Here is a 24,358-nt window from a genome sequence, read left to right as displayed (position 1 = left end):
AACAGCTACAATGCTTTTTTATTTTGAACAAAAAGGATGTAAGGAGGGTGGGAAATGATGGGAGAGGAATGTGAGGTGCGGTGTGTCTCTGGGCACCCTCCCTGTGCCTGTCCCCCCCAGCCCAAGAGTTAATAATTTAAAAGACACCATTTACAGTACCAGAACACCATTAAAATAATTTTTTTTATCTGGGTCAAAAAAATACAGTGATTATGAATGTGCTGTGACCAGTTATAGAGTTTTACAGGAAACAAACACGGTCAGCAGTCCGACGGCGTGCACAGTGGCCCCGATGATTAATGCACTTGAGCATAATTACATTTCCGTCAGGGGCCACGCCCCCCAGGAAAAGGCAGAGCTAAGCAATTCATTTCTACATTCCAAACTCTGGAGCCACACAGCCCAGTTTGAAAACAAAAGTCACAGTGGAAAAGAGATGCATATAAAAAAATACAAGGTGTTCCTTTCAAATCAGAGGAGTCGGGGGACTACATTCATTTCCTTTACAAAATTCTATTAAAAAGAACAAAAGGGACAGGATCCGGTTTGTGTCAAGCTACAGACTTAGACAGTGGAGAGAAGCATAGTGCGTGTTTTGGGAGTCGGTCTTCAGGCTTCCTGTCTTCCCCTCCCCCTGTAGCCCCAAGGTTCCTTTAGCCTGAAACAAGTTTGAGTCCCACATAAACACACAAGTCGTTTGCATCTCTTCTCTTGAAGTCCGCAGCCTTCAGAGCCCGCAGAACACACAGTCCACCATCAGTGACCACAACTTTTCCTTTAGCTTTATACATGTTCTCTCGTGTAACAGTGTGTGGCGCGAATGTACAAGAAAATACAGTTTTTTTAGTCTATGCCGTGTCTATAATAGTTACTGAGTGAAATAAGTTACCTTGTGTCACGAGGGGCGCTGGCGGGGCAGCGGCCATCTTTATTTTACAATTTAAAGTCTCTGCAGGTGTCTGCTTTGGTTAGTTATCAACATCAATACAAGCACTGATCAGTGAACTGAGCAGCAGAGTCCAATAACGTTAACAGATATATTATTTCTTTTTTTTTTTTGAGACACTGGGAAAAAAAAACCCCAGTTTTAAAATATTATTAAAGTGTTCTAACATTTACACACTATGAAGAGTTAGATCTAATAAAATAAAATTTCTTCAAAAATAATCTTGCAGTGCTCTTTTAGGCATGCTCTGAGAAGCTGTCACCAGACATCCACACCTTGAAAATAGGACTGTCACACACACACACACACACACACACACACACTCCAACTCATACACACATAATTCCTTATATAGACAAAAAAAAAAAAATACCACACACAACCAAAACCCAAACCCCCCAAACCCTTATTCCGTAAGTTGGAAAAAAAAAACAAAAAAACAACCCCTCCCCCCAAGACCCAATGGTTTTTGCAAATAAGTCTGTGTTATCTGTCTGACTGGGTGGTCAAGTTGATTATTAAGTGTTGACTCTATGTGGATGACAGCTAGAAATCCAAGTGGCTCTGCAGGCACAGGCCTTCAGCTACAAGGAGTCGGCCCCGAGCCCGGCCTGATTTCACCTGCCCTGCAATGTCTTGGAGGCCATTATTGCAAACATCCTCGGATCGTCTTTCTCCAGAGTAATGTGGTTTGTATGCATCGCTTTTAGCCCTTATTCTTATTCACATAGGTTAATAATAATAATAATAATAATAAAAACTCCTTCTTCATACAGTTACTGTGGAGGTCTCGGCAGCAGGTAAGCGGTTAGATATTTCAGGGTTTTTTTGTTTGTTTTTGACAGTTCGAAGTTATTAGTAGACTACAATTAAAAGTGCTGCCCCCAGAGTTAGCAGTGAAGCACAAGGCGTCAGGAAAGGTGCTTGCTTGGCTAACAGTCTTGATCATCTTCAGCTTACTCCGTCTCGAGGGTTGGAAGTTGCTCAGAATCCAGTGCTTGCGGTATTTCCGACTGGTTTGGCCTGTGCTAGGAGTGGGTAAGACTGCACCGTGCGGAGAGACTCTCGGATCTCCAGGTTAAGTTCCATCAGTTTGCAGTTAGCTTCTGACATGTCCAGGTTTGAGCCGATGACCGCGAAGCTACCCGTCTGGCCGAGCGTCTGGTGATGGAAATAGATGTGTAAGAGCGTCCGCACTGGGTCGTCCTCACAGCTGCCGAAGATGTCATTGGGCCAGAGGGTTCTGGAAAGAATACAGACCGTTAAAGCATGTCGTTACTACATAGGCTACATTTTAGGTTAAAACCTATGAACAAAACTGCCCGGTGAGTAGCTGGTGCCTGTTGTATTATTTGAGTAACCATACTCCAGGGCTGTGATGTCTCTTCCCAGCTTACCTAAAAGCTTTGACTTGTGCTACAGCTGATACAAATTCCTTGTTCTTTAAAGTTTCGATCAAAGAATGAATGGCAGTTTCTATTGTGGTCTGTGAGGCTTTGGAAATATCAATTTCTTCATTCTCTGAAGCAGCCTCAGCTTCTTTAAGGATGCCTTCCAGCTGGGCAAGTTCTTCTGACATGTTGATGACCTGAAACAGGTAAGTCTATAAGAATCTATTCCTATGGTTGGCAACAAAAGGAGAACCTAGTCAGTTTCAGGGGACATAGCTGATGGTAGGAACATTCTTCTGTCAGGAATATAAATTAGCCACCAAATAAAGGACTTAAAGCAAAGAGACAAAGTCACTTCTAATGTAGCCTAGGCTACTTTGAACTTGAGATCCTCCTGAGTACCTGGTGTTACAGTACATATATATTTGTACTGTACACACACACATACACACACACACACACACACACACACAGGTATATATATCCTTATATTAGGTTTAGATATTCTACATAAATTGGATTGCAACAAATGTTTACACTATATCTTGAACAATTATAATTGCTTTTGGACAGTGAGGGAAAGTATATTTTAAAAGGTTGTTTTCCAAGGGTATTTTCTAGAAATATATGTGTGTGTCTATACATTTAAATGTTTTCTACAATGACCCAACATGGCCTATCAGTTTGAAGGAAAGCTAACTGATTATCTGGGGAGAAAAAAATCAATGGACTTGAGGCAGTCTAATGAGGAATATCTATATCTATATCTATATATCTATATATATACATACACACACATATATACACACACACATATACATATATACATATACATGTATATGAGGATATACATATATCCATATATATATATATATATATATATACACACACACACACATATACCATATCTATCTATATAAAATTTCAAAAAATTCAGTGATTTTTCACAATGACACTTTTAGTACCAGTATGCATGGAGGGGAACAAAAGATTACAGTCAATAACTGTGAACCTCTCTATTAACCTCTACACTATTGGCTGTGTTCATTTATAAAGCTACAGAAACAGACGAGATGTTAGGGGCTTCACAGTGCAACTTTATGTATGCTTTACTGTCAGTTACAGATCTGTTTCTGCTTCTGAGTCTCTGGCTTAACCTGTTGGAGATCAGCTCTCATTTATGACAATGGCACATCAGTTTGAAAAAGAGCTAACTGATCAACTGGGGGAAAAAAAAACAATAGATGGCTTTTGACTTTAGACATCCTACCAAGGAATATAACGTACAGACATAAGCACGTTATCCACACGCAGGCCCACGAGTATATAGTTACAACCCTGAGAACTGTCCCCATGCCTGCTGCAACCTACCTCTGCTTCGTTCTTGATCGTATTTACTTGGTTGATGAGTTTGCAGTAGGCCTGGAACAGAAGCAGCAGCTGAAAGTGCAGCCTGTACAACCTTCTGCAGAGCTCCAGCTCCTAGGAACGAGCAGCGTTAGCTGAGGTTAGCCGGACGTCGGCTCGGACCAGATAGCGTACTTCCAGTAAAACAGTACAAATATGTTAAAATCGCTGGCACTTGTGCTTCTGGGGTAAGCGAGTTAATATGGTGAGAGGCTGATGAGAGGCAGGTGGAAGGTGCTTTGGGGGCTGGCTTTCAAATAACAAGGCTCGTTGCTGGTTACGGAATTCCTTTTTTAGTAGGAAACACGTTTTCACACTGGACAGACAGTGTCAGAAGGCAATACATAGGATGCTTTGGGGGTGGGGGACTCAACATGAATTTAAAACTTTGAGTTGATGATGGGAATTCGTGGGTGTGCAGGCTTTGATCCCACTGAGGTCCTTAATGCACCCGTCAACTGAAACAGAGCGAAACTGGGTGTCCTCTTACCAAAGGGGGGGTGCTTTTAAGGAAATGGACTCTTAAGAAAACCACTTGGTGATCTCATTCAAGCGAGACTATGAAACTGACATGTGCAATTTAAATTTTAGGATGTGATAGGAGACATATCAGTGATAGGTATAGAAAACCCCGCAACTGCTAGTTGCGTGTACGTACTCATTTTAAAGTCTCACCATCTCATTTTTTTAGGACCAACGTGTCACAGATGAGGGCTATGGAAAATTGAAGCACACGCTACTTTCAAAGTAGTCAATGGCAAAAACGTTGCTAGGTCACAAGAGGACAAATGGCAGATGAAAACCAGTTTGTCTCACAAGGATAAGGCATCTATAAATCAAGACAGGCCACTTACTGCTAGAATTCCCATTTGCTAAGCAAGGTGATCGGGTCACAAAAAAATACAAAGAGAAAAAGATCAAGAATTAGTATACGAAGTCATTGCAACTAAGGTTACAGATGCCCCACGCAAACTGAGGAGCATATTTATACAAAGTCATTTTCAAACGACCGCTTTTTAGACACTTACTGCAATAACCCAGGGCAGGCTCTGTTTGTTTCCCTTGGGGAAGTAAGGGTAACATGAGCTACAGTTTGTAAGAGTCAAAGAATAAAACAGAGCAAAGTGATCTTAGCCCTAGCTATTATAAATGTATCTCGATCCAGGTTTTTCATCCCAACAAACCCACTTGTAATAACATTTCCATGAGTGCAGTGGGAAACTTACTAATTGAATTTACCATTTTATTTATTTATTTATACCAAATGATTGGCTGAACTGGCCCATAATCTTACACAGGAATTACTTACCAGCAGCAGGCTCTCTAGGGGGCTCCTTCTAGACTTTCCTACTAGCCTCTACTCCGCTCTCAGGCTGTCTCCCTCATGCCATGGGCCACGGGGCAGAACACAGAGAGCTGGTGTGTTTTACGCTATACTTCAAATGTAATTTGGGTCAGAACTTTGACCTAACTGGGTTTGAATCCAGGGAAGATGATGGATGTGAAACAGGTGAAAGGCTTTGGATGTGTGAGAAAAGTAACTTCTAATTAAAAGAGACTGTCGGAGCTTCTAGAACCTGCTTTTCTGAGTGGTTTCCTCTGAAGGATTCCTGTTAGCTTAGAAAGGATTTGCTAAGCAAAGGTGAACTTTAGCTCCACACAGCTGACTGTAAATTATGCAAACAGTGGCCCAGTAACATTAGCAGAGCACAGTCCAAACTTCAAACAGCAGCAGGAGGCTTCACTTCCTGTGGTTTATTTCAGGTGGGGATTTGAGCTTTAAATTCCTTTCTTTCCTCGTTTCTGTTAGCATGATGTAGGGAACCGATTCCACACACACACACATGCCAGCAGTGTCGGGTTTGATATGCGCTAATAAAGCCTGCGGTCACCTCAGTTACAGGCCATGGCACAAACTCTTATCACTGTGATTTACCAAAATTGATCTCGAAGCACTGAAACAGATATGAAGGACAACAGGCATACACATTGTAAGTGCACAGATAGTTACATGCTAGGGCTCATCCTCATTAATCAGTGTTTACTGACTGCTTGTATAGACTGGCGCAGACAGCACAGAGTCTGTGTGAGGGGGAAGACAAGTCAGTCTGAAGAGTACAGACTCCATTTTTCACTCTGAATATCTCAGACAGACAACTGAGTCAGCAGTCTTAGAGATTATGGGATGGTTTGCGGGAGAAGGTCTCTCTGGAGAAGCATGGAGCATCTCCACTTAGTTTAGACAGATGCCTGTAGGTGCTGTCAAAGGCATCCACTGGCTTCAATTCCAGAGTTAACTTCTACCTTGTCTTTACTCGTGATTTTAATGTTCCTTTCATCAAAGAGTTCAGGGCTTAGAATTACCTGACTAGGTTTGAATCTTGGCTCCTACTACTTATTTACTGTTAGACGGATTGGCTCCACAGACTAAGCCTCAGTTCTCATATTCAAAATGGGAATAACTAAGGGACCATTCAACCAAGTTGCAAGGAGAGAATACGACCGTGAAAAATGAATTGGCACTGTGCCTGTTAAAAGCTTAATAGTTAAATTATGATTCTTTCAGGATTTCATTCTTATCCAGACTTCCAGTTTTCATTACAAATGTTACTGAAGTTGAAATCAAGTGTCAGGTGTGGTGACAGACAAGTTGCTGCAGGCTTTTTCTCCTAGTGTGTGGTTGCTCCCTCTGGAGTAACGCATGGGTCTTAACATTCTATCTCCAGGAAGTACCATGGCCATGCCTTTCTTAGGAAAATGTGTTGCCACTGCTTAATGCAACTAGACAAAAACACAACAAACCCAATTTTTCACATTTAGAGTAACAGCTACAAAGCACACTGCCCTGGGGTTTGCTTTTATTCCCAGAGCATAGACACACAGAACACTACTGTACAGTCTCCCTGCGAGGCGGATGCACTAGAAGAGGGCCTGGACTGCCTAGACACCCATCAGGCTGAGCTACTAAATGTTATTAAGCTTCGGATGCAAGCTGGTGGTTCGTTTTTATTAAAGTGAAGTTTTCATTACTAAGCCCATATTTCACTGAACCTGACTTTCAGGGAGATCGTTCTGATAACCAAAATGAAAAAAGGCTTGCCAGCATTCTTTCTAGGGATATCAAGTAAGGGCAGCTGCACGCATACGTTGTTTTATAATATCCGATGCAGGAGCTCAACGGGAAGAACAAAGACACTTACGTGTGCGTTGGTGTTTATCCTGTATATGTCTTCGTTGGCACCGAACGTCCTCTTGCAGTTGTCTAGCCACTGTGGAGATGAGGAAGGGTAAATTTCAATAGTCATTAAACAACGAATGAAACCAGTGTTGTAACAAGGCTGTCTGTATAAAGCCAGAAAGGCTAGGGCTGGCTGTAGACACAATTTTATCTCCACCTAGGGCCGGTCATGTAAACAAATGAACAAGGGTCAATATAACAAGATGCAGACCCCGTGAGATGGTTAACAAAGATGCAATCAGTGTTCTTGGGACCCGTGGTGTCCCACACCGAGAGGTCCTTCGCTTGGTGAATTTTATTGGAAATCTTCGCTGTCTCTATCTGACCTTTATGTCTAAATGTGAGACGTGGAAAATGAAAGATTTACTTTCCCTTTGGCTGATCTAATAAAGGCAACTTACAGAAAAATGAGCCAGGGCTGGCTGCTCATCTGAAGTTTACTTCTCTGAAGACACATGCCACTTTTAATTAGTGAAACAGAAACCAAGATCTATCCAAATCCTGTTTTTATTTATTCTCTTTCTGTTTGGATGGTAATAAATGACAAGCCTGCTGTCTCTGAGGCATTTGGATAGATGTGGGGTTTTCCTAAAGTCAATACTAATTTAAAATAAAGCATTGTGTAGTGTGTAGAAAAGTGGAGTGGCAGAATTGGTGTGGTGGTGTTTGTGAGAGGAAGCAATCAACCCCTCAGACTTCAAGATAAATGTTTTCTTTTGAAAACAACTACCAGCCAAGTAGCTTCCTGGAAAATATTTTAGTGTCAGATATTTAAAATTCTCAATTGTAGCTTAGTGTGCTACAAGAAAGAATCAAAATTAGAAATGGTAATTGTTTCAAAAAACAATGTCTTTGACCTCCTGTCTCTCTTATCACAACCACCCAGACAACACTGGCCCTTGGGTTATTTTCTTGACAGCATCTTGGAATAAAAACATGTTAAACCTTTCTGGTAAGAGACATCGGGTGGCAGCCCTTGTCGGAAGCTATCAGCAGGTTTCCTAAACCTCAGACAACACCTACCATGGAATTTACTCCTTACTCATTCATACATGTTAAAATGCCTTTACATTTAAACTGCTTGCCCAGTGTGTCCAAGTAAACTAGTAAAATGGAAAAGTTATTTCAGTTGATTATTTACTGCCTATTCTAAACATTTTAAATACTGCACACCATGTTCAGCGTTTTAGGGAATACTAAATACTGACTTTACTCCTGAGAATATAGTCCTGCTGCTTAATACTAGCTGCCTAATAGCATGTACAGACATGGTGGAAGGGCTGTGAAGAGAAGCCCCACCTCCTACCTAATTGCTCAAATGAAGGTTTCCTCAAATGAAAAGTTTAGCTGCTGCAGGAGGCTCTCTTTCTGAGTATCACAGGGCAGCTTACCAACAAGCAAGCAATCATGCAAGCCAATGACAGACAGTGAACTATCCGGCAGTGCTTTGGGAGAGTATTTCAGTGAGCTCTGCATGTGCTCCTCGCTGTAGAGTGGTGGCTTCAAGTTCATGCCCTAGGGGTTCTGTGTACCAGTGAGCTGCAATTATCAGTGACAGCAAGGTATGGGGGCTGAAATGGTGAAGAAAAAAATGGGAAACTCCAATGAGCGAGCCCAACTGTTTTAGCTTCTTCATGAGGCCTTTGATGTGTTGAACAAGTGTGGGGGCGGGGGAGTGCTAGAAGAAAAGATCAAATTATAGTCCCATGGTGCTGGGGAGATAACTGTCCAGTTCCTGCCAAGACTTTGAGGTCCTGGTTCCTCCCTCTTTATCATACGTGAACCCCAGAGGATGGAAACACTGGATGTGTAACAAAGATACTAGTAGGGCTGGGGGTAAATCTCAGCTGTGGAGCCCTTAACCCAGCATGCAGAAAGCTCTATAAAAACAAAACCAACAGTAGCACAGCAACACTCAGTGGTACACAGGGAGAGCAGAGCGATGGAGACTGGGCAAGAAAGGGGCAGATGGACCACGAGTCAAGTTTGGTTTTCCGCTCTCAGCAGAATTCACCAAGGACCGTCTTTGCTCTGAACGCAATCACACCTTCGTCAGACATTACACTGGCATACTGGGCCTGGCCGGCGTCTGTCATGTTCCACAGGTCTGTCTACTCTTATGAAGGTAGTACCTGATTTGAAATCTTTTAAGTGTTGGTGCTTAGAAATAAAACTTCAAAATTTTACTGTTCTTCGTGGTAAAATCTCTAAGACTTTTTCTAGAAGAAGTCCCTTAGGTTTGCAACCTGTGTGGCCTTGGTGGCCGAATAGTGACACAATTCTTGGTAGGAAACATGGCGTATGTGATACAGACACAAGCAGGGTAGCTGTGCCCTCAGAATACTTCATTTATAGAAAATAAACGTTGGGCCAGGTATGAGTGGTTAAGTTGGGGGTCACTGACCTAGGCTGAAGAAAATTTGTGCCATTATAAGCTGTGTGTATGTCCATATGTATTTCGGAATTAAATTTCAGAATTTCATTTAGTATGCTGTTTGATTTTCAGATACATTAATTCTATAAATGGTATCTTTACAAAATTGGGTTTGCTGACACATACACACAAAATGAAACACAGTTTGCTCCTCTGAGTGGCCTTCTCTCACGGTAGTATCTGGAATTGTAAAGGTCTAGCTAGCATTAGCTAGCCTTATTTCTGTGCATTTGAAATTGCCTCATTAAAAGTAGTTATCTATTGCTGTAAAAATCAAGCATTCTAACATGTAATAGCTTAAAGTAAGAGTGAGGAGAGAAACAATATTTGCTCTGAATGTAACCAGTATCAGATAAATGTATGTGCTGGCCCCAGTTTGACTAGGAGCAGCCACAATCCTCAGCTCATGGTTTGACCAGGGCCCCAAAGTTCTAAGCATGTCTTACTCCTGACTCTTGGCTGGGATGCTTTTCCTCTATGGGGCCAGTCATCCTGTAGTAGGGACCAGACTTTCCCAAAGCTCGAAGCAGACACTCTTAAAGGCTTGCCTTGAGATCTGGAGTGTCTTGTGTGAATTCCGGTAGTCAGAGTGAGTTAGTTACAAGGCCATTCCAGACTGCAGTGTGGATGGTGGTGAGCTGTGTGGGAAAGGAATGTAGACCCGGGAGGCGGAATCCACTTGGCAACAGCATCTAGGATAGGCAGTGACTTCTGAAGACCCAGGAGGCACCACCATAGTGGGGTAGAATGAACTTTTATTTCATTAAAGCAAAAGTTCTCTGGTCATCAAAAGATGCTTCAGTCATGAAAATGATAGTTACAGGGAAAAAGTAGCTTCAATACATAGATCCAATCAAGGATCAGTGGGTGTGGGCACTTGCCACCAAGCCTGAAGACCTGAGTTGGATCTCTGGGATATACTTGCTAGAAGGAAAGAAACTCCCTCAAGGTGTCCTATGACAACCGTATGTACGCCATGGTATGGCCCTTCCTTGTCCACAGATGATAAGTAAGGTATACATTTAAAATAAAGACCTCTTATAAATAACTGAGAAAAACAGCTCATTTACTGTCACTGGCGGAATTCACAAGCTCCTCCTATGAAGGTATCTATGTTCAAATATTACTCATGAAGAAGATTGATAACCAAGGGATGAAGCAATGGAAAATTCAAGTGTGCCTGATGACACTTTAGAAAAATTGCTTGTAGACTCAAACTCATACAGGTTCTTTGACCTAGCAATGCCACTCCCAGAAAGCTCTCTGGCAGACACATGGCGATCTGCATGCAGACAGCGGTATTCATAAGAAGACTCGAGCTGAGCGCGCCTGATGATTCCCTGAGCCAACACCTCTTTTCTTCAATCTCTCTTTGTTCTTTCAGACCACATATGAGTTGACACTCGCGACAGGGAGAGAAAGCCTCGGTGCTAGTATTTTCTTTCCTCAAGATCCTTCAGCCTTAAATTCAGAGTCCAAGCTTGTTGGCATCAAAAGACCACTTTTGCAGATCCCCAAGCTTAGGATGTCACACATAGGTGTCACCTGTTGCTATGGCTACCATATACCTTTACAGAAGCCCATCCCCCCCACTCACCTGCAAACAGATTACATCACAGCATATACAAAGAGACCTTTCCTCACTTTCGCCTGCCCCATTGTCCCCCCCCCCCTCAACTGATGGTATAGTATAGAACAGAGTTTATTCAGGGCATGGGGAGGGGGCTAAGGGGATAGAAGAGGCAGAGAGAGAAGTAGAGGCCGGCCATGACCATGTGGAGAGAGGGGAAAGGGAAGGGGGAAGAGAGGAGCAGGCAAGAAACAGGAGTAAGAGAGGAGGGGCAAGTAGCCCCTCTTATAGTGGGCCAGGCCTACCTGGCTGTTGCCAGGTAACCATGGATGGGGTGGAGCTTAGATAGAATCCCAACAGAGATCTTTTCCTAGTCCTGCCAAACTTTCCTTCCCTTTGGAAATCATACCTAGTACCTTGCTTCCTGCAGCTCTGCTGTGGAGGCTGACTGAGAAGCCGCTCTTGTCCCTGGTACTTTAATACTTCCGGGACAGATACTTTGCTATTCTGAACAGCTACAGCTTGAATGCCCCTTATCAGAAAGGCTTAGGATCAGAGTATTTCAGGTTTTGGTACACATGAGGTTGCTTGTTTGTTTTTAATGAAACCGAAGTCTAGAATAGTGTGTGTGTGTGTGTGTGTGTGTGTGTGTGTGTGTTTGCCTAGCCTGTGGGTAATGTTGTACAAGTCCTAATTGTTTATAAAACAAAGTCTATATATAAACTGAGCTACCAGGAGGCAAAGGAACCGCTGCAGTAGCCACTTGAGGACAGTCTGGTTGGTTAGCCATTCCTACCTCAGTCTTAACTTAAGCTTCTGAGAGTGATTTTCTTACAGAATGTTGTGACCCATCACATGACACCTCTGTCATCATGCTGGGGCTGAAAGCTTCAGATTTTGAAGCATTTTGAATTTCAGATTTTTGGGTCAGGGACACTGACCTCCTGTTTACATATTCAATCTGTGCTGCATATTTTTAGCTAGAATATTTTGGGAAAGAAGGACCAGGTTTCACACTCGGTTTTTCAGAGGTCTTTAAATGTGGTTATATTTAATTCTAATTAGTGAAAGTTTCATCTCTTTTAGGAAAAAAAGACCCTAAAGTTTGTCTGGGAGAACAGTTTTTCCCTCCTTGTTTTTCTGAAGACACTCCAGGCTGACGTAGGGAGCTGGGCCAGTGTTCACATGGCTGACTAGAACTGTGGGACTATTTCCCAGTGGGCAGCAATTACAATATACTCCATGCTTGTTGCTTCCCCTGCCCCCACCACCTCAGTGAAGGGTGAGTTTTATCAGAGGCGGCAGATGCCCTGCGCCACAGCTCTGTCACCACATGTCTGTCACCACAGCCCTGTCACCAGCATTTCCAAACACTAGTTACTACTTACCCGTCCTGCCTCCCGTGCTCTGAGGCAGGAATTCTCAAACAGAGAAGAGCTGTCCCCAGACCTACCAGAGGCCAGTGAGAGAGCTGCTTGTCTGGGGTAATCTGCATCCCGGTCAACACTTGAGTCTAGAGCAAATGTGTCTATGCGTGGCAGACACTGACCTGCTCGGCTGCTTCTCTCTTGGTGGTGTAAGTATCCAGATGTTCCTGTAGCTCCAAGACACCAAACTTGAGTGTTTGCAGCAAACCGCACGCCATCAGCTGTGAAAGCAGATGTGCAGGTCGTAAGCAACCGCCAGCTGGTTACTAGACACGCTTTGCTCCCTGTCCGACCAGTGTACAACTCAACGGTACCATCCCACAGGCTCCTAAACATGTTGCAGCAAGCAGGGGAAGACCAAGGGATGTGGATAGTTTGTCTAGCCAGCTCCTACCACATTCTGTTCAAGAACAGGAGAGAACACACATCTCTAGACTATGACACTTCAGTTTTCTCATCCTGGATTCTACATGTACAGAACCAGGGGAGCTGTATACAGCATTTCATATATTGGAATGTATGTCTATGTATGTATATATGTATGTATGTATGTATGCATGTATCTACCTACCTATGAATAAATGAGACAGTCTTACTATGTGGTTCTGGCTAGCCTAGAGCTTACTATATATACCATACTGTCCTTGAACTCAGAGATCTGCCTGCCTCTGCCTCCAGGAAACTTGGATGAAAGGTATGTTCCACCATGTCTGGCTGGGATGACATTTTGCTACATATGTAGATCAGGGTTAAGATATGAACCCTTCACTATTTGAAACTGAGAACTGCTTTTACGAAAGGCTATTAAAAGAATGACGTCATTCCAGTGTAATCCTCTTATTTGTTTCTTGTTTTGAAATAGGTTTTTGCTATAGAGAGGTAGCTGGCCTGGAACTCATTATACACCCTGGGCTGGCCTCAAAGTCTCCACCCTCAGCCTTCTGAGGACCGGTATTTCCAGTTGTGCACCATCATGCCTGGCTTACCGTCTCGGCATCCACAAAGACAGTGGGGCATTCAGAACAGGTCATCATGACTTCCAGTGAGCTTTTAAACTTGGTACCAATGCGCTGCAGGCTCTCACCAAGGAAGCCCACGGCCTCGTTAGTTATCTCTCCAAACTTCCTTTGAATTGTCTATGAGGAAAGCATAAAAAGAGTTTAGTATTTCTCACACACATCCGCCAAGGTCTTTCCCCTCTTTTATATAAAGAAGTGTTACATCTGAAATTATTATAATGATTCCCAGAATTCTATTAGCAGATTCACTAGGTGTCTACATATTTCTTTAGGAGATACATCAATAAATAGCTGTTATGGTTGGATAAGATGGGCAAACATCTGTGTTCCCAGCTACTCGGGAGAGTTAGTATGTGTATGGGGTGGGGTGGGGTGGTGGGGGCGCTGCTTGAGCTCAGGAGTTCTAGCCTCCAGTATGCTGTGACTGTCAGCGTGATCAGTGACCTCCCAGGAGCAGGAGACCACCAGCTTGCCTGAGGAGAGGTGAGCCAGTGGGCGTAGGGAACAGCTAATGTGCATCTGCATACATGTCTGTGGTACCGGCGAAGAAAGAATACAACTAGAAAGCCAAGGGAAGTGCAGTGAGTGCAGAATGTTAAGTCAGAACTCACACCACTGAGCACGGATGACTGCCCAGGGAGGAAACTGGAGGCTGGAGTGCACGGGAGAAATGGCGTATGGGTGGGGAAGGAAGATGGTGGATAGTTAACGGGTATTGTGTCTCAGTGCCTTAGGCGCTCTCCTTCCTCACATGATGCTCAAAATAGTACCCTCGTGCCATGGTGCTGTCTGAAAATATTAACTGGAAAGCATCTAGAATAGTGCCAGGCACAGGGCGGGCACTTAAAACACGACAGTGCTTATTACTACTGTTACCTCATGGAGGAAAGCGGCCTTCGTTCCTGAGCTCATCCCACAGTGACGGAAGTGTCATTTAGCACCTCCTCATAAACGCTGTGGCCCTCCCTGGAATGGCTGGTGGAGGGCAGGCACAATGGCATGCCTTTATTTCTCTGGTACCCGGCACACTGCGGAGAACCGGTCAGACCCTGTGCTGCGCTTTTGTGGCGGTCTCACGGTGGGTTTCCACATCTGTACTAGTAAGTGACTGACACACCAGCAGTACTGCCGGTCAAGTTGCAAGTTACGCAACTGCTGCATTCATAGGGGCAAGGTTGTTAAAGGAGGTCAGTAGGGATGCTAAAGCCTGCGCCAAGGAGGGAAGCCCAATTCTACCAGACTCTCGTGAGTTCAGAAGCCTTAACCTCCACTGACCTGAAAGAGTCTTGAAAACACATGGAAAGTAAACACGGCACAGGACCCATCTGTGTCCGACAGCGTCTGACTGACGTGGCAGCGCCACGCTTCTTCCTCGTCCTCGTAAGCCATCGGCTGGAAAGCTGCTATGATGGCGGACAGAAAGGGCGTCGGGAGAGGCGAGGTCTGCACTTCCGGGAAACCGTCTTGTTCATCTTCCTCTTGACTGTGGGCACAAAAACCATAGTAATCCTCAGGCTATCTCAACAGACTCCTAGTTCCATATACCACTGAAGGGAAACCACTCGTATTCACAGATATGTACTGACTCTGAGCAGCCGCTCCAAACCTGTGGGTTGCAACCCCTCTGGAGGCCGCCTATGAGATATGTACGGTTCATAAATATAACAAAATTACAGTTATGAAGTATCAACAAAGTAATTTTATGGTTGGGAGTCACAACATGAGGAACTAACTGTATTAAAGGGTCACAGCATTAGGAAGGTTGAAAACCACTAATTTATAGAATGCAGCCTAAATTCCCTAGGACAGTACAAGTAAATTCATGTCCTTCCTATTTTAAAACTCTTTAATTTCAAGCAACTGTCTTAACCCAAGTCTACAATATGCTACTACTGGAGTAACACCAGCTACATCTACAAAGAATATGGATCAGGGCTGGGTACGGTGGCCTGTACTTTCAATCCCAGCATTTCGGCAGCGGAGGTAAGTAGTTCTCTGTGAGTTCAAAGCCTGCCTGGTCTACGTATTTCCAGGACAGCTAGGGCTATGTAGAGAGTCCCTGCCTCTTAGGAATTTATCATTTCTACACCAAGACAATCAAAACATGAGACTGGAGCCATGGAAAAAGACCAGGTTATATTTCGCTCAGTCTCAGATTTTAAGATGTAACATGAATGGTTCATGTTACAAGATGGCAACCCTACACCTAAGACTCAAGGAACACCAAGAAAGAGAGGGTGGGGAGATTTGAAGAGCCAGAGGAAGAGGACACCTGTTCCTGCAGAGTATCTTCTAGACTCCGTAGGGAACCTGTTCCTATGAAACGTCAAACCATGCCTGCCTAACACCCCTTAGAACACCACCGAGAAAGACACACCAAAGCAGAGGCCAAGCAGCTCCGCTTCGGTCCTTTTCCACAGCCGAAGGCTGCTCCGTGTCTACTGAGCACACAGGTCTGGCATAAACACAGTTGGTTAAAATAAGTCCCTTTGGTGACTTTCAAAATTTCATACATGAGTATTGTGTCTGTGATTCCTATCCCACCCTCTTCCTCCTCCAACTGTTTGTCCTCTCCGGAATTCCCTCTTGGCTTCATGCCCTCTACATTATTGATACACAAAGATACACAGACACAGACACACACAGACACAAACACACACACACACAGTGCTGAGATTCCATTTATGCTGCTCTTAATCTGTATGTGTTTAGGGCTGACCATTTGTGATCATAAATCCTATAGGAGCTCATCTCTGGAGACACTGCTCCTCCCTCCCTCCCCCCCTCTCTTCTCTCTCTCTCTCTCTCTCTCTCTCTCTCTCTCTCTCTCTCTCTCTCTCTAACCATTGATTGCCTATAGCTAGCTCTTCATCTAGGCACAGGGCCTTGTGGAATTTTCCCTATCACACAAGCATGTCTACTGGTAGTGTCATTGGGTGGGGTTTTAGGCAGCTACACTGTTGAGAAATAGACAGTATCGTAATTCAGATCATAGAACTGTTTTGTGTGCAAACTTACTAGGAGCCACCAGAATTCCCTTTAAGAACTTATGTAATAATCACTCAATCTACAAGTGAGGAAAAGTTTTGTCTGAGAATTCTTCACATTCCAGCTTTATGTTTTGAATGTGCAGAATGCAAACATCTGAAGCAATCAACGTGACATCCTCCAGTACCAAGAAGTGACCTCTCTGACAATCTAATCTGACGTCTGACCTCTGACAGATCATCATGGTCGCCCAGAAATTCATTCTGCTATTGATTTTGACACTTGGCCATTTGGTATTCTGCCTAAATAGGCATGTGATGTGCTTCTAACATGGTGTTTTAGGGATGGATTGTTTTTTATTTTATATGGATGCTAAGAGAAACAACCAACTGTAGCTTGCCTTAAGAATGAAGACAGTAAGATTACAGACTAAATACCAATACATCAGAATGCATAAACTGGAAAGGGGGAGGGGCATGTTGCAAACGGGTGGGGATGAGGTGGAGACTCATTACCGTATGTGGGACTATGCTCACCTCGACAACCCAGAGAAATCAGCCTCTTCCTCCTCACACCGTTCATCCAACTCTTTCAAAGCCAAGGTGACGTCCTCTTCGCAGATGGACTCAGGGTAGCTCTCAGGGGCCAGAGGCTCTGCCATGTCAGTTTCCTCTAAGTCAAGAATTCCTTGACATACTAGCGGGTCCTGCTGGTCTTGAATAATGTATGAGCCTTCATCTTCAAAGGCTGTAACACGTTCCTCCTTTAATACTGAACTTGTATCCTGTGAAATAAGCGCAGCTTTAGCAGACTTCAACAACAGCAAAAGAATTTTATCAATGCAATAAAAGACAACTGCTAGCATTCAATTCTCCATCATCTAGTCTGTACAGGTTTTGAATTACGCATATATGCAATTGCCTTCTTAAATGGTCCAACTGCTTTTCTTTTTCCCATTTGTTTTCGGCTGGTATAGAAGAACTCAAGGTCTAACACACGAGGCAAATAGGTGACTACTGACTGCAATCCCCAGCCCTAGATTTTAAAAATTACAATATACAGCCGACTGCTACATAAAACCACCAAACACTTTCTACGTTGTTTTTCCTTCTCCCTCTTATTTACAGGATTTGGGTACTGACTGGAATCTCTGTCCTTTGCTTAAATACCTTCTCCTATAAACATTATATTTCTATATAAGAAAACTTGGCATTGTTACTGTAAAGTCTCTCTTATTTGAACTACCTAGCATCCCTTTCATTTTATCAGAACAGTAAATCCTGGCTATAGGTAGTAAGATGGTTCAAGATTAAATCCACTGATCCTACGGGGCCGTGCCGCACACAAGTCAGAATCAGACACTGGCCAGGCATCAACCCAAACAACTGCATTCACTTTCCTGGTATCTATTATGCATGGAGTTGGCTTCAGGTAATAAGACGATATAGCTCTTTGCAGCTTTAAAACCCAGTAAAGTCTCATAGTCAAGACAGTTCTCAAAAGATTATGAGACTTTAAGTTGTTAACTTCTGAAAGTGAATAAATTAGAAGCTCATTTATCAAACGAGAATGGCTGCATACCCATAACCTTTGGTGAATGAGTAATAATGAAGATGCATGCTACAGAGTCTGACAGTAGTTAAGGGCTCTCTTTCCCTACCCGCTGTTAACATGCTGCCATATGTGCTGTGACTGCTAGAGCAGAGAAACCCAATGGATGCTGGCTAAATAAATCAACTGCCACAGTTAAAAAAAACAAACAAAACAAAACAAAAGAAAAACATGTCTACAGTCATGTTCAGTCGTAATGGTGTCAACACTCATTTCTAATTTGCATGGATATTAGTCTGAATAGTTTGAGTTTTAACTAATAGTAGCACTGGTTTAAAAGCCAAGATAAGGGGCTAGAGAGATGGCTCAACTGGTAAGAGCACGGACTGTTCTTCCAAAGGTTATGAGTTCAAATCCCAGCATCCACATGGTGGCTCACAACCACCCATAAAGAGATCTGATGCCCTCTTCTGGTGTCTGATAAATCTTTAAAAAAAAAAAAAAGCCAAGATAAACTTCTTCTAGTACCAGACCCACATTATTTAATATTTGTGGTAGTTCTGAATATTTCTTTTATGGCTTGAAAATGGAGTTTTTTCTACAAGATGTGAAAAGCAAGTGGAAGTTAGAACCCTTGGATTAGCCTGGGTTCACTCTTCCGTAAAACTCACCCATGAAAAGAATTTTGAGCACATTCGAGACAGACACTCTACTACAAATTGAATCAGGAGTCTGTAATTTTGCAATGGGCTTAGGCTAATATGCAAATTGCAACAGCGGATACTGGCATACGGAATGCAAATGGTGAAGCGCATCTGCCACATGCAAGAGTCTGCTGGTCCCCAACCAGAGGGAAAGAAGGTGGCTGACTGGGACAACCGGACCAGTCTTAGGAGGAGACAGCTGATGGTGGGCTTCGAGACAGGGGACTAGGGATGGCATCCTGAGGAAAGGCAGCAGACCTCAAAGGCTGAGGAGTGTGGGAGAGAAACAGGAAGTGCATTAAGGAGGCATGATCTGCACATGGGGAGCACTGACCCTCACCTCACAGAGCGGGACTTACGTCGTCCCACTGGATTATATTTAATATACCTGCAGGTTCCATCTGGAGATTGGGTTTTAAAGACTTAGCTAGTGAAGAAACAGCACTAGTAATCGGGAAAATATTATTTAACACTGCTAGCAATGTCCTTACGTCTACAATTGTACTGACAGCACTTGTTTTTCCACTCTATGTCAGGTTGAACTGTTACAAACCCTAACATGGCAGCGTGAAGCACCCCCTCCCAACTTTCATTAGTGCACACCTATATTTGGCTACCACTTGCCACTAAATTATGATTTCTAAGTGACGTTTTATTGGAAGCTATTATTATTCGGTATACAGCTCCCCTAGACTTCACTGAGTGGTACACTGGGTTAGGGAATGGATTCTATTGTTTATATAACAGATTATGAGACTCAAATTTCCTTGAATTCCAGTCACACAGCGATTAGACATACACGTGTTTTTGTTACTTATAAAGGTTCATTTTCTATGTGCAAAGTCCTATGGCTTATGACTGAAGGCTTCTTTAATGAAATCAAGTGAAGAGTTTGTGTTTTGAAGAGATCAGAGAAGGAGGTTTTTTCCCCCCAAAGATTGCTTTTATTAGTGTAGGTGTGTGTGAGTATGTCTGTAGGTGGCACGTGTGTATGCTGATAGGCTAGAGGCATTGGATCTGCTAGAGCTAAAGTTATTGATGGTTGGGGACTGTCAGCCATGATTGCTGGGACTGAACTCGGGTCCGCTGGGAGAGCAGCAGGTGCTCATAACTGCTGAGCCCCCTCTCCAGTCCTCTAGTGATGTGGTTTTCATCAGTAGCTACATTTCGTGGTGGTCTGAATGGGAATGGCCTCCGTAGGCTCATGTATTTGATTCTTTGATTCCTTGCTGGGAGACTGTTTAGGATGGATCAGGGGGTGTGGCTTTGTTGGAGGTGTGTCACTGGGGGTGGGCTTTGAGGTTTCAAAAGCCCAGGCCTTTCCAATTCCAGAGTTCAAGCAATCTCTCTTGCTGTCTGTCTGTCTGTCTGTCTGTGTCTCTGTCTGCCTGGACCTTTTAGCTAAGATGGACGTTCTTAGCTACTGCTCAAGTGCCATCCCGCCTGCTGCTGTGCTCCCCAACATGGTGATAATGCGCTGAACTTTAATCAAGTTCCCAATTAAATGCTTGACTTTCTAAGTTGCCTCAGTCATGGCGTCTCTTGAAAGCAGCAAAACAGTAATTAAGACGTCTCCCTTTACCTTCCCAATAGTAGCATACCTTAAGGGAAATCTTCAGATAAATACTTAGGTGTATATATGTTCCTGTAACTTGCAAGCTATTTTACCTATAAAAATTAACTAGATAGGGGGGCTGGAGAGATGGCTCAGTGGTTAAGAGCACTGGCTGTTCTTCCTGAGTTCAATTCCCAGCAACCACATGGTGGCTCACGACCATCTGTAATGGGATCTGACTCCCGATTCAGGTGTGCATGAAGATGGAGAGCTCATATATATAAAATAAATAAATCTTTTTAAAAAATGAACTAAATGCTTGCAGAAATTACTTTAAAACTAATTTCGATTTTAATATCTTGGTGATTTACTATGTCTTTATTGGAGGGCAATTTTGGAACACGCTGACAGATGCAATGCTGTCACTCTTGACTGTTCTACGACCATTTTCATTCTCATCCTTCAATGTATAGTGAGAGTGAACCCTTTATTAATAAGGAAAGATGAATGACAAATTGAAGAGCTCTTTCTTTGGATTTGGTGTTTATGAGACAGGGTTTCTCTGTATAGCCCTGGCTGTCCCGGAACTCACTATAGACCAGGCTGGCCTCGAACTCGGAAATCCGCCTGCCTCTGCCTCCCAGAGTTCTGGGATTACAGGCGTGCGCCACCACCACCCGGCAGTGTCTATGTCACTGGGAATATGCTCTTGAAGGGACTGTGGTCTCTCTGCTCTTTGTCCTTTGCTGTTTCATTCAAGGACATGTTGATAGAGTTGCCTGGTATTTACTTCTGCCATGATTGCTCTCACAGGCAATCTTTCAGGGGCTGAAAGCACCAAACTGTGATCCAAAAGAAGCCTTTCCTCCTTTTAAGCTGAGTCTTTCCCAGACAGTATCTCAATGCTCGTCAGCAGAGCCACCTCTAGAAAGGAGCATCCGCGGGCCTTCTTGCTCTCCGAGGACGTCTGTCTTGAGAGTGGTACCTGACCACACATGTGACCCTCTTCAATTCTCATTTCCCTCATCTTCTGCCTATTTTATCCCCTGGGACACTGAACTCCCTGCAGTCAGCTGAATGTACCATGTTAGTTTACACGTCATGTTTCCATATGCTGCCCCTCTACCTGGAAGGTACAAAGACCTTGAAATCAAATCTGTCCTTCATCCCTGTTGCCAAAATCAACCCGTTTATTATTCTCTGAATTCCCATAGATTCTTCAACATATTATTGGGTTCCTGTACTGAAATATGTGTATGTGTGTGTGTGTTGCAAATGCCTTTTCAGTCTTCCTTAATGTAGACAGTAAATCCCATCATCCCTACTGGAATTGCAATGAACACTTCACAGGGCTGCCTGCATCTTTACCCTATTAGAATTTCAAAGACAGGTGGATCAGGGAGCCAAAATGTGTCCATTTCACAGTGTATCTGCTATTAAAGAAGGTACAGGTTAATCCAGTTCTCAACTAGTAAGAACATGAGTTGTATTGCCTTACAAAAGCAATACAACTAAATAACCATTTCAGTCAGGGTCTAGTAACTACTACATTAACTTCATTAAGACAAAAAAAGTACCAGTTTCTATTACTTACCTACTGAGAAAAGCATGTTTCATAGAACTACAGCAATAATTACATTTTTTAAAAAAAGGATCCATAATCATCTTTTAAAATAAGAAATACTAAGACAGCTAATACTTACTTATTTTTGGCCAGTCATTAGCTTGGAATCTGGCCTTTCTTCTCACAGGCCTTTCCAAAGCACCATAATACTAGTGGTTCCAGAGTCTCTTGGTAAGATTCATTGAACCTTCTGCTAACACAGCTAGCCTGAGGTCCTAACCCAGTCAGAGCACCAATCACAGAAAACCCATACAAAGCAAAGGGTAGGGAGGGACACACAGAAGCAGTCCTTCACAGAGTCGCAGCGCCCCAGGCGATGCCTGCTGTCCCCAGAGAAGCGCTGGCGTGTCGCGCCCTGCGATGCAGATTGCTCATTGACACACTTGACATTATTTTTAACCTGTAGGCTGTTTCCAACACATCAATTTTAAAAAGAAAGAAAGAAAGAAAAAAATTCACACGCATACAAACAACCCAACTGGGTCTGACTGTTTTGTTGAAAACAACCCAACAGGTTAGAAATACTGAAAACAAATCAAATCATTAGCAGCACATCAGCTGAAAACTCTTTGGGGAGAAGAGTGCGGGAGGAGGCAGGGTTGCTGAAGGGAACCTAGATTGGCCCTGCACCAGCCCCATGTCTCCCCACCTCAGGCAGCTGGCTGCTAGCATTATCTAGACAGGCCTCCAAACTGGGGGTCTCGTCTCTGATCTGGAGCACGTCTTCGGTCGTGTTGCTGCTGGCGGAGTCTTGAGACTGGAGCAGGTCCTGGTGCTCCGGCATCATGTCGTCCGCCACACAGTCACTGTTTAGCTGCAGGGGGGAAAGATTTGTTCATTAGTGGCAACAGCCGCAAGCAATAGGGTGCACCACCAGATACTTTAGGGGTTCAGTTGTAAAGACCGCGTGGGGTTTCCAGGTTTGCCTCTCCCTCATCTAGTGTGTATCAGAATGGGTTGTGAATGGTGACGGCTGACCCCTCTGCACCATGAGCATGCAACCACAGAGGTTAGATGCTGCTAACTAAATAAAGGGAAAGAACTGGGAGCTATCTAGAACTATACTAGCCTTGAGCCAACATTTGTATTTTTTCACGTGTTTGCCTTTTTTTTTTTTTTTTTTTTTTTGGTCTGGGGCAGGGGGTGGATTCTCATGTATCGTAGGCAGGCCGCAAACTCTCTGTAGCTAATGTTCCTTATACTTTTGACCTGGCTGCCTGTCTTCCGGGCATGTGCCACTAACGCCCAGTGTAGGTGGTGATTGAACCTAGGACCCTGTGCATGCCAGGGTCTCTGCTACTGGGCTCCATCTCAGCCAGGTCTGAGGGTTGGAAGGCACCCTCAGTAATGTAAGCAAAAACCGACTGGACAGTTTCAGTAAGACTCACAGGCAAGGAGAAACTGTAAAGCTGTCCATAGCAGAGCTAATGACACAGTAAAGACACAGTTTTCTCTCTGTTAGTAATCAGCCTAGGAAATACCAGCTTCTGATTTAGAATAAGCAGAGGCAAATGCTAACTGTTTTTTATGTAGACAAAGCAATTTTCAGTGATTTTTTCCCCCTAAATTAGTACTCCTGAGACTGACCCTGCCCTTGTTGGTAAGTAGTTATTTCTGCCTCCTACATTTCCTGAGAGCCAGCCATTATTAGGCAATCAACTGTGTGTTGATTGCCTAGCAAGGCACTACCTTTAGGGTCTACTTTTAGTGAATGGTAACACAACTTCTCAGAGTTACAAAGTAGATAGAGCCAGACTGAATTTATAGTCACAGTTTGTATAATCTGAGCCACGATCAGAGAGAGGCGAAGCCAGCCCCGCCTTGTACTGTATGGCTGGCTTCTATGGCCAGGAAATTCACCATCCCTCTAAACTAGTTCCACGGGACAAACCTTTTTCTTTGCCATGTCGAAGAGCATGTGCACTAGACCGAGCCTGTTTCCAGTCTACTTTCTGGCTGTGTGCTCTGGGACAGTTACTCTCCAGATCTGCATTAAGCCTGCTTGCCTTGCATAGTCATTTGAGAATTACGGAGAATAGTAAAACACCTTGGGGACCCCGGCGTGGTGGTGGTGAATATTCAGTAGTCACTTCACACATAAAGGTGAGTGTGTGGCACTGGAAAGACTTAACAACGAGATGTCAAAATAGCCAAGGAGACAGGTAGCTGAGCACAGACAGACAGCTTGATGTCTTGCTTAAAGCCTGCCGTGTGCGATGCTGCCTCAAGGGCTCAACCCTCAGACGTTGTAGAGTGAGGGGTCTCTGCTAAAGGGAGACAGGCTGTAAGGAGAGTTGGGTAACCCTTGCTGACACTAGGGAGGCTTCTGAACTGTACAAGCCAGGGTACCATTCTCCACGCTCCTATCTCCAAATCCCAACCTTACTCTGCCTGCAAATTCAGGCTTCTGTACAACCCGCACTTACTGGGTTGGTAGATGTGCCTTACAGCCTTGGTCATGGGCACGCAGTAAGTTGGCCACATAGCCCTTGGAATGGGAGCCA

General features: G+C 43.8%; 1 protein-coding gene across 12 annotated transcripts in view; it reads right to left on the bottom strand.

Moving 5' to 3' along the window:
* Fryl (FRY like transcription coactivator) overlaps nucleotides 1–24,358 on the bottom strand; it is a 229,478-nt gene continuing 205,120 nt past the window's right edge. For 9 of the 12 annotated variants that reach the window (XM_052198950.1, XM_052198952.1, XM_052198951.1 and 6 more), the window contains 10 exons: nucleotides 22,504–22,668; nucleotides 16,957–17,204; nucleotides 14,708–14,915; nucleotides 13,400–13,549; nucleotides 12,536–12,634; nucleotides 6,945–7,013; nucleotides 4,599–4,616; nucleotides 3,709–3,819; nucleotides 2,344–2,534; nucleotides 1–2,189 (listed from right to left, as the gene is read on the bottom strand). In XM_052198950.1, the coding sequence (XP_052054910.1) occupies nucleotides 1,931–2,189; nucleotides 2,344–2,534; nucleotides 3,709–3,819; nucleotides 4,599–4,616; nucleotides 6,945–7,013; nucleotides 12,536–12,634; nucleotides 13,400–13,549; nucleotides 14,708–14,915; nucleotides 16,957–17,204; nucleotides 22,504–22,668 (1,518 nt within the window). In that variant the 3' untranslated portion in view covers nucleotides 1–1,930. Of the gene's footprint in view, nucleotides 2,190–2,343; nucleotides 2,535–3,708; nucleotides 3,879–4,598; nucleotides 4,617–6,944; nucleotides 7,014–12,535; nucleotides 12,635–13,399; nucleotides 13,550–14,707; nucleotides 14,916–16,956; nucleotides 17,205–22,503; nucleotides 22,669–24,358 lie in introns of those variants that run through there. The other 3 variants (XM_052198946.1, XM_052198949.1, XM_052198954.1) reach the window with 2 other exon arrangements.

The sequence above is a fragment of the Apodemus sylvaticus genome, chromosome 11, assembly GCF_947179515.1.
Source record: "Apodemus sylvaticus chromosome 11, mApoSyl1.1, whole genome shotgun sequence".
NCBI lineage: Eukaryota > Metazoa > Chordata > Mammalia > Rodentia > Muridae > Apodemus > Apodemus sylvaticus.
This window is presented reverse-complemented; position numbering and strand designations above follow the sequence as displayed.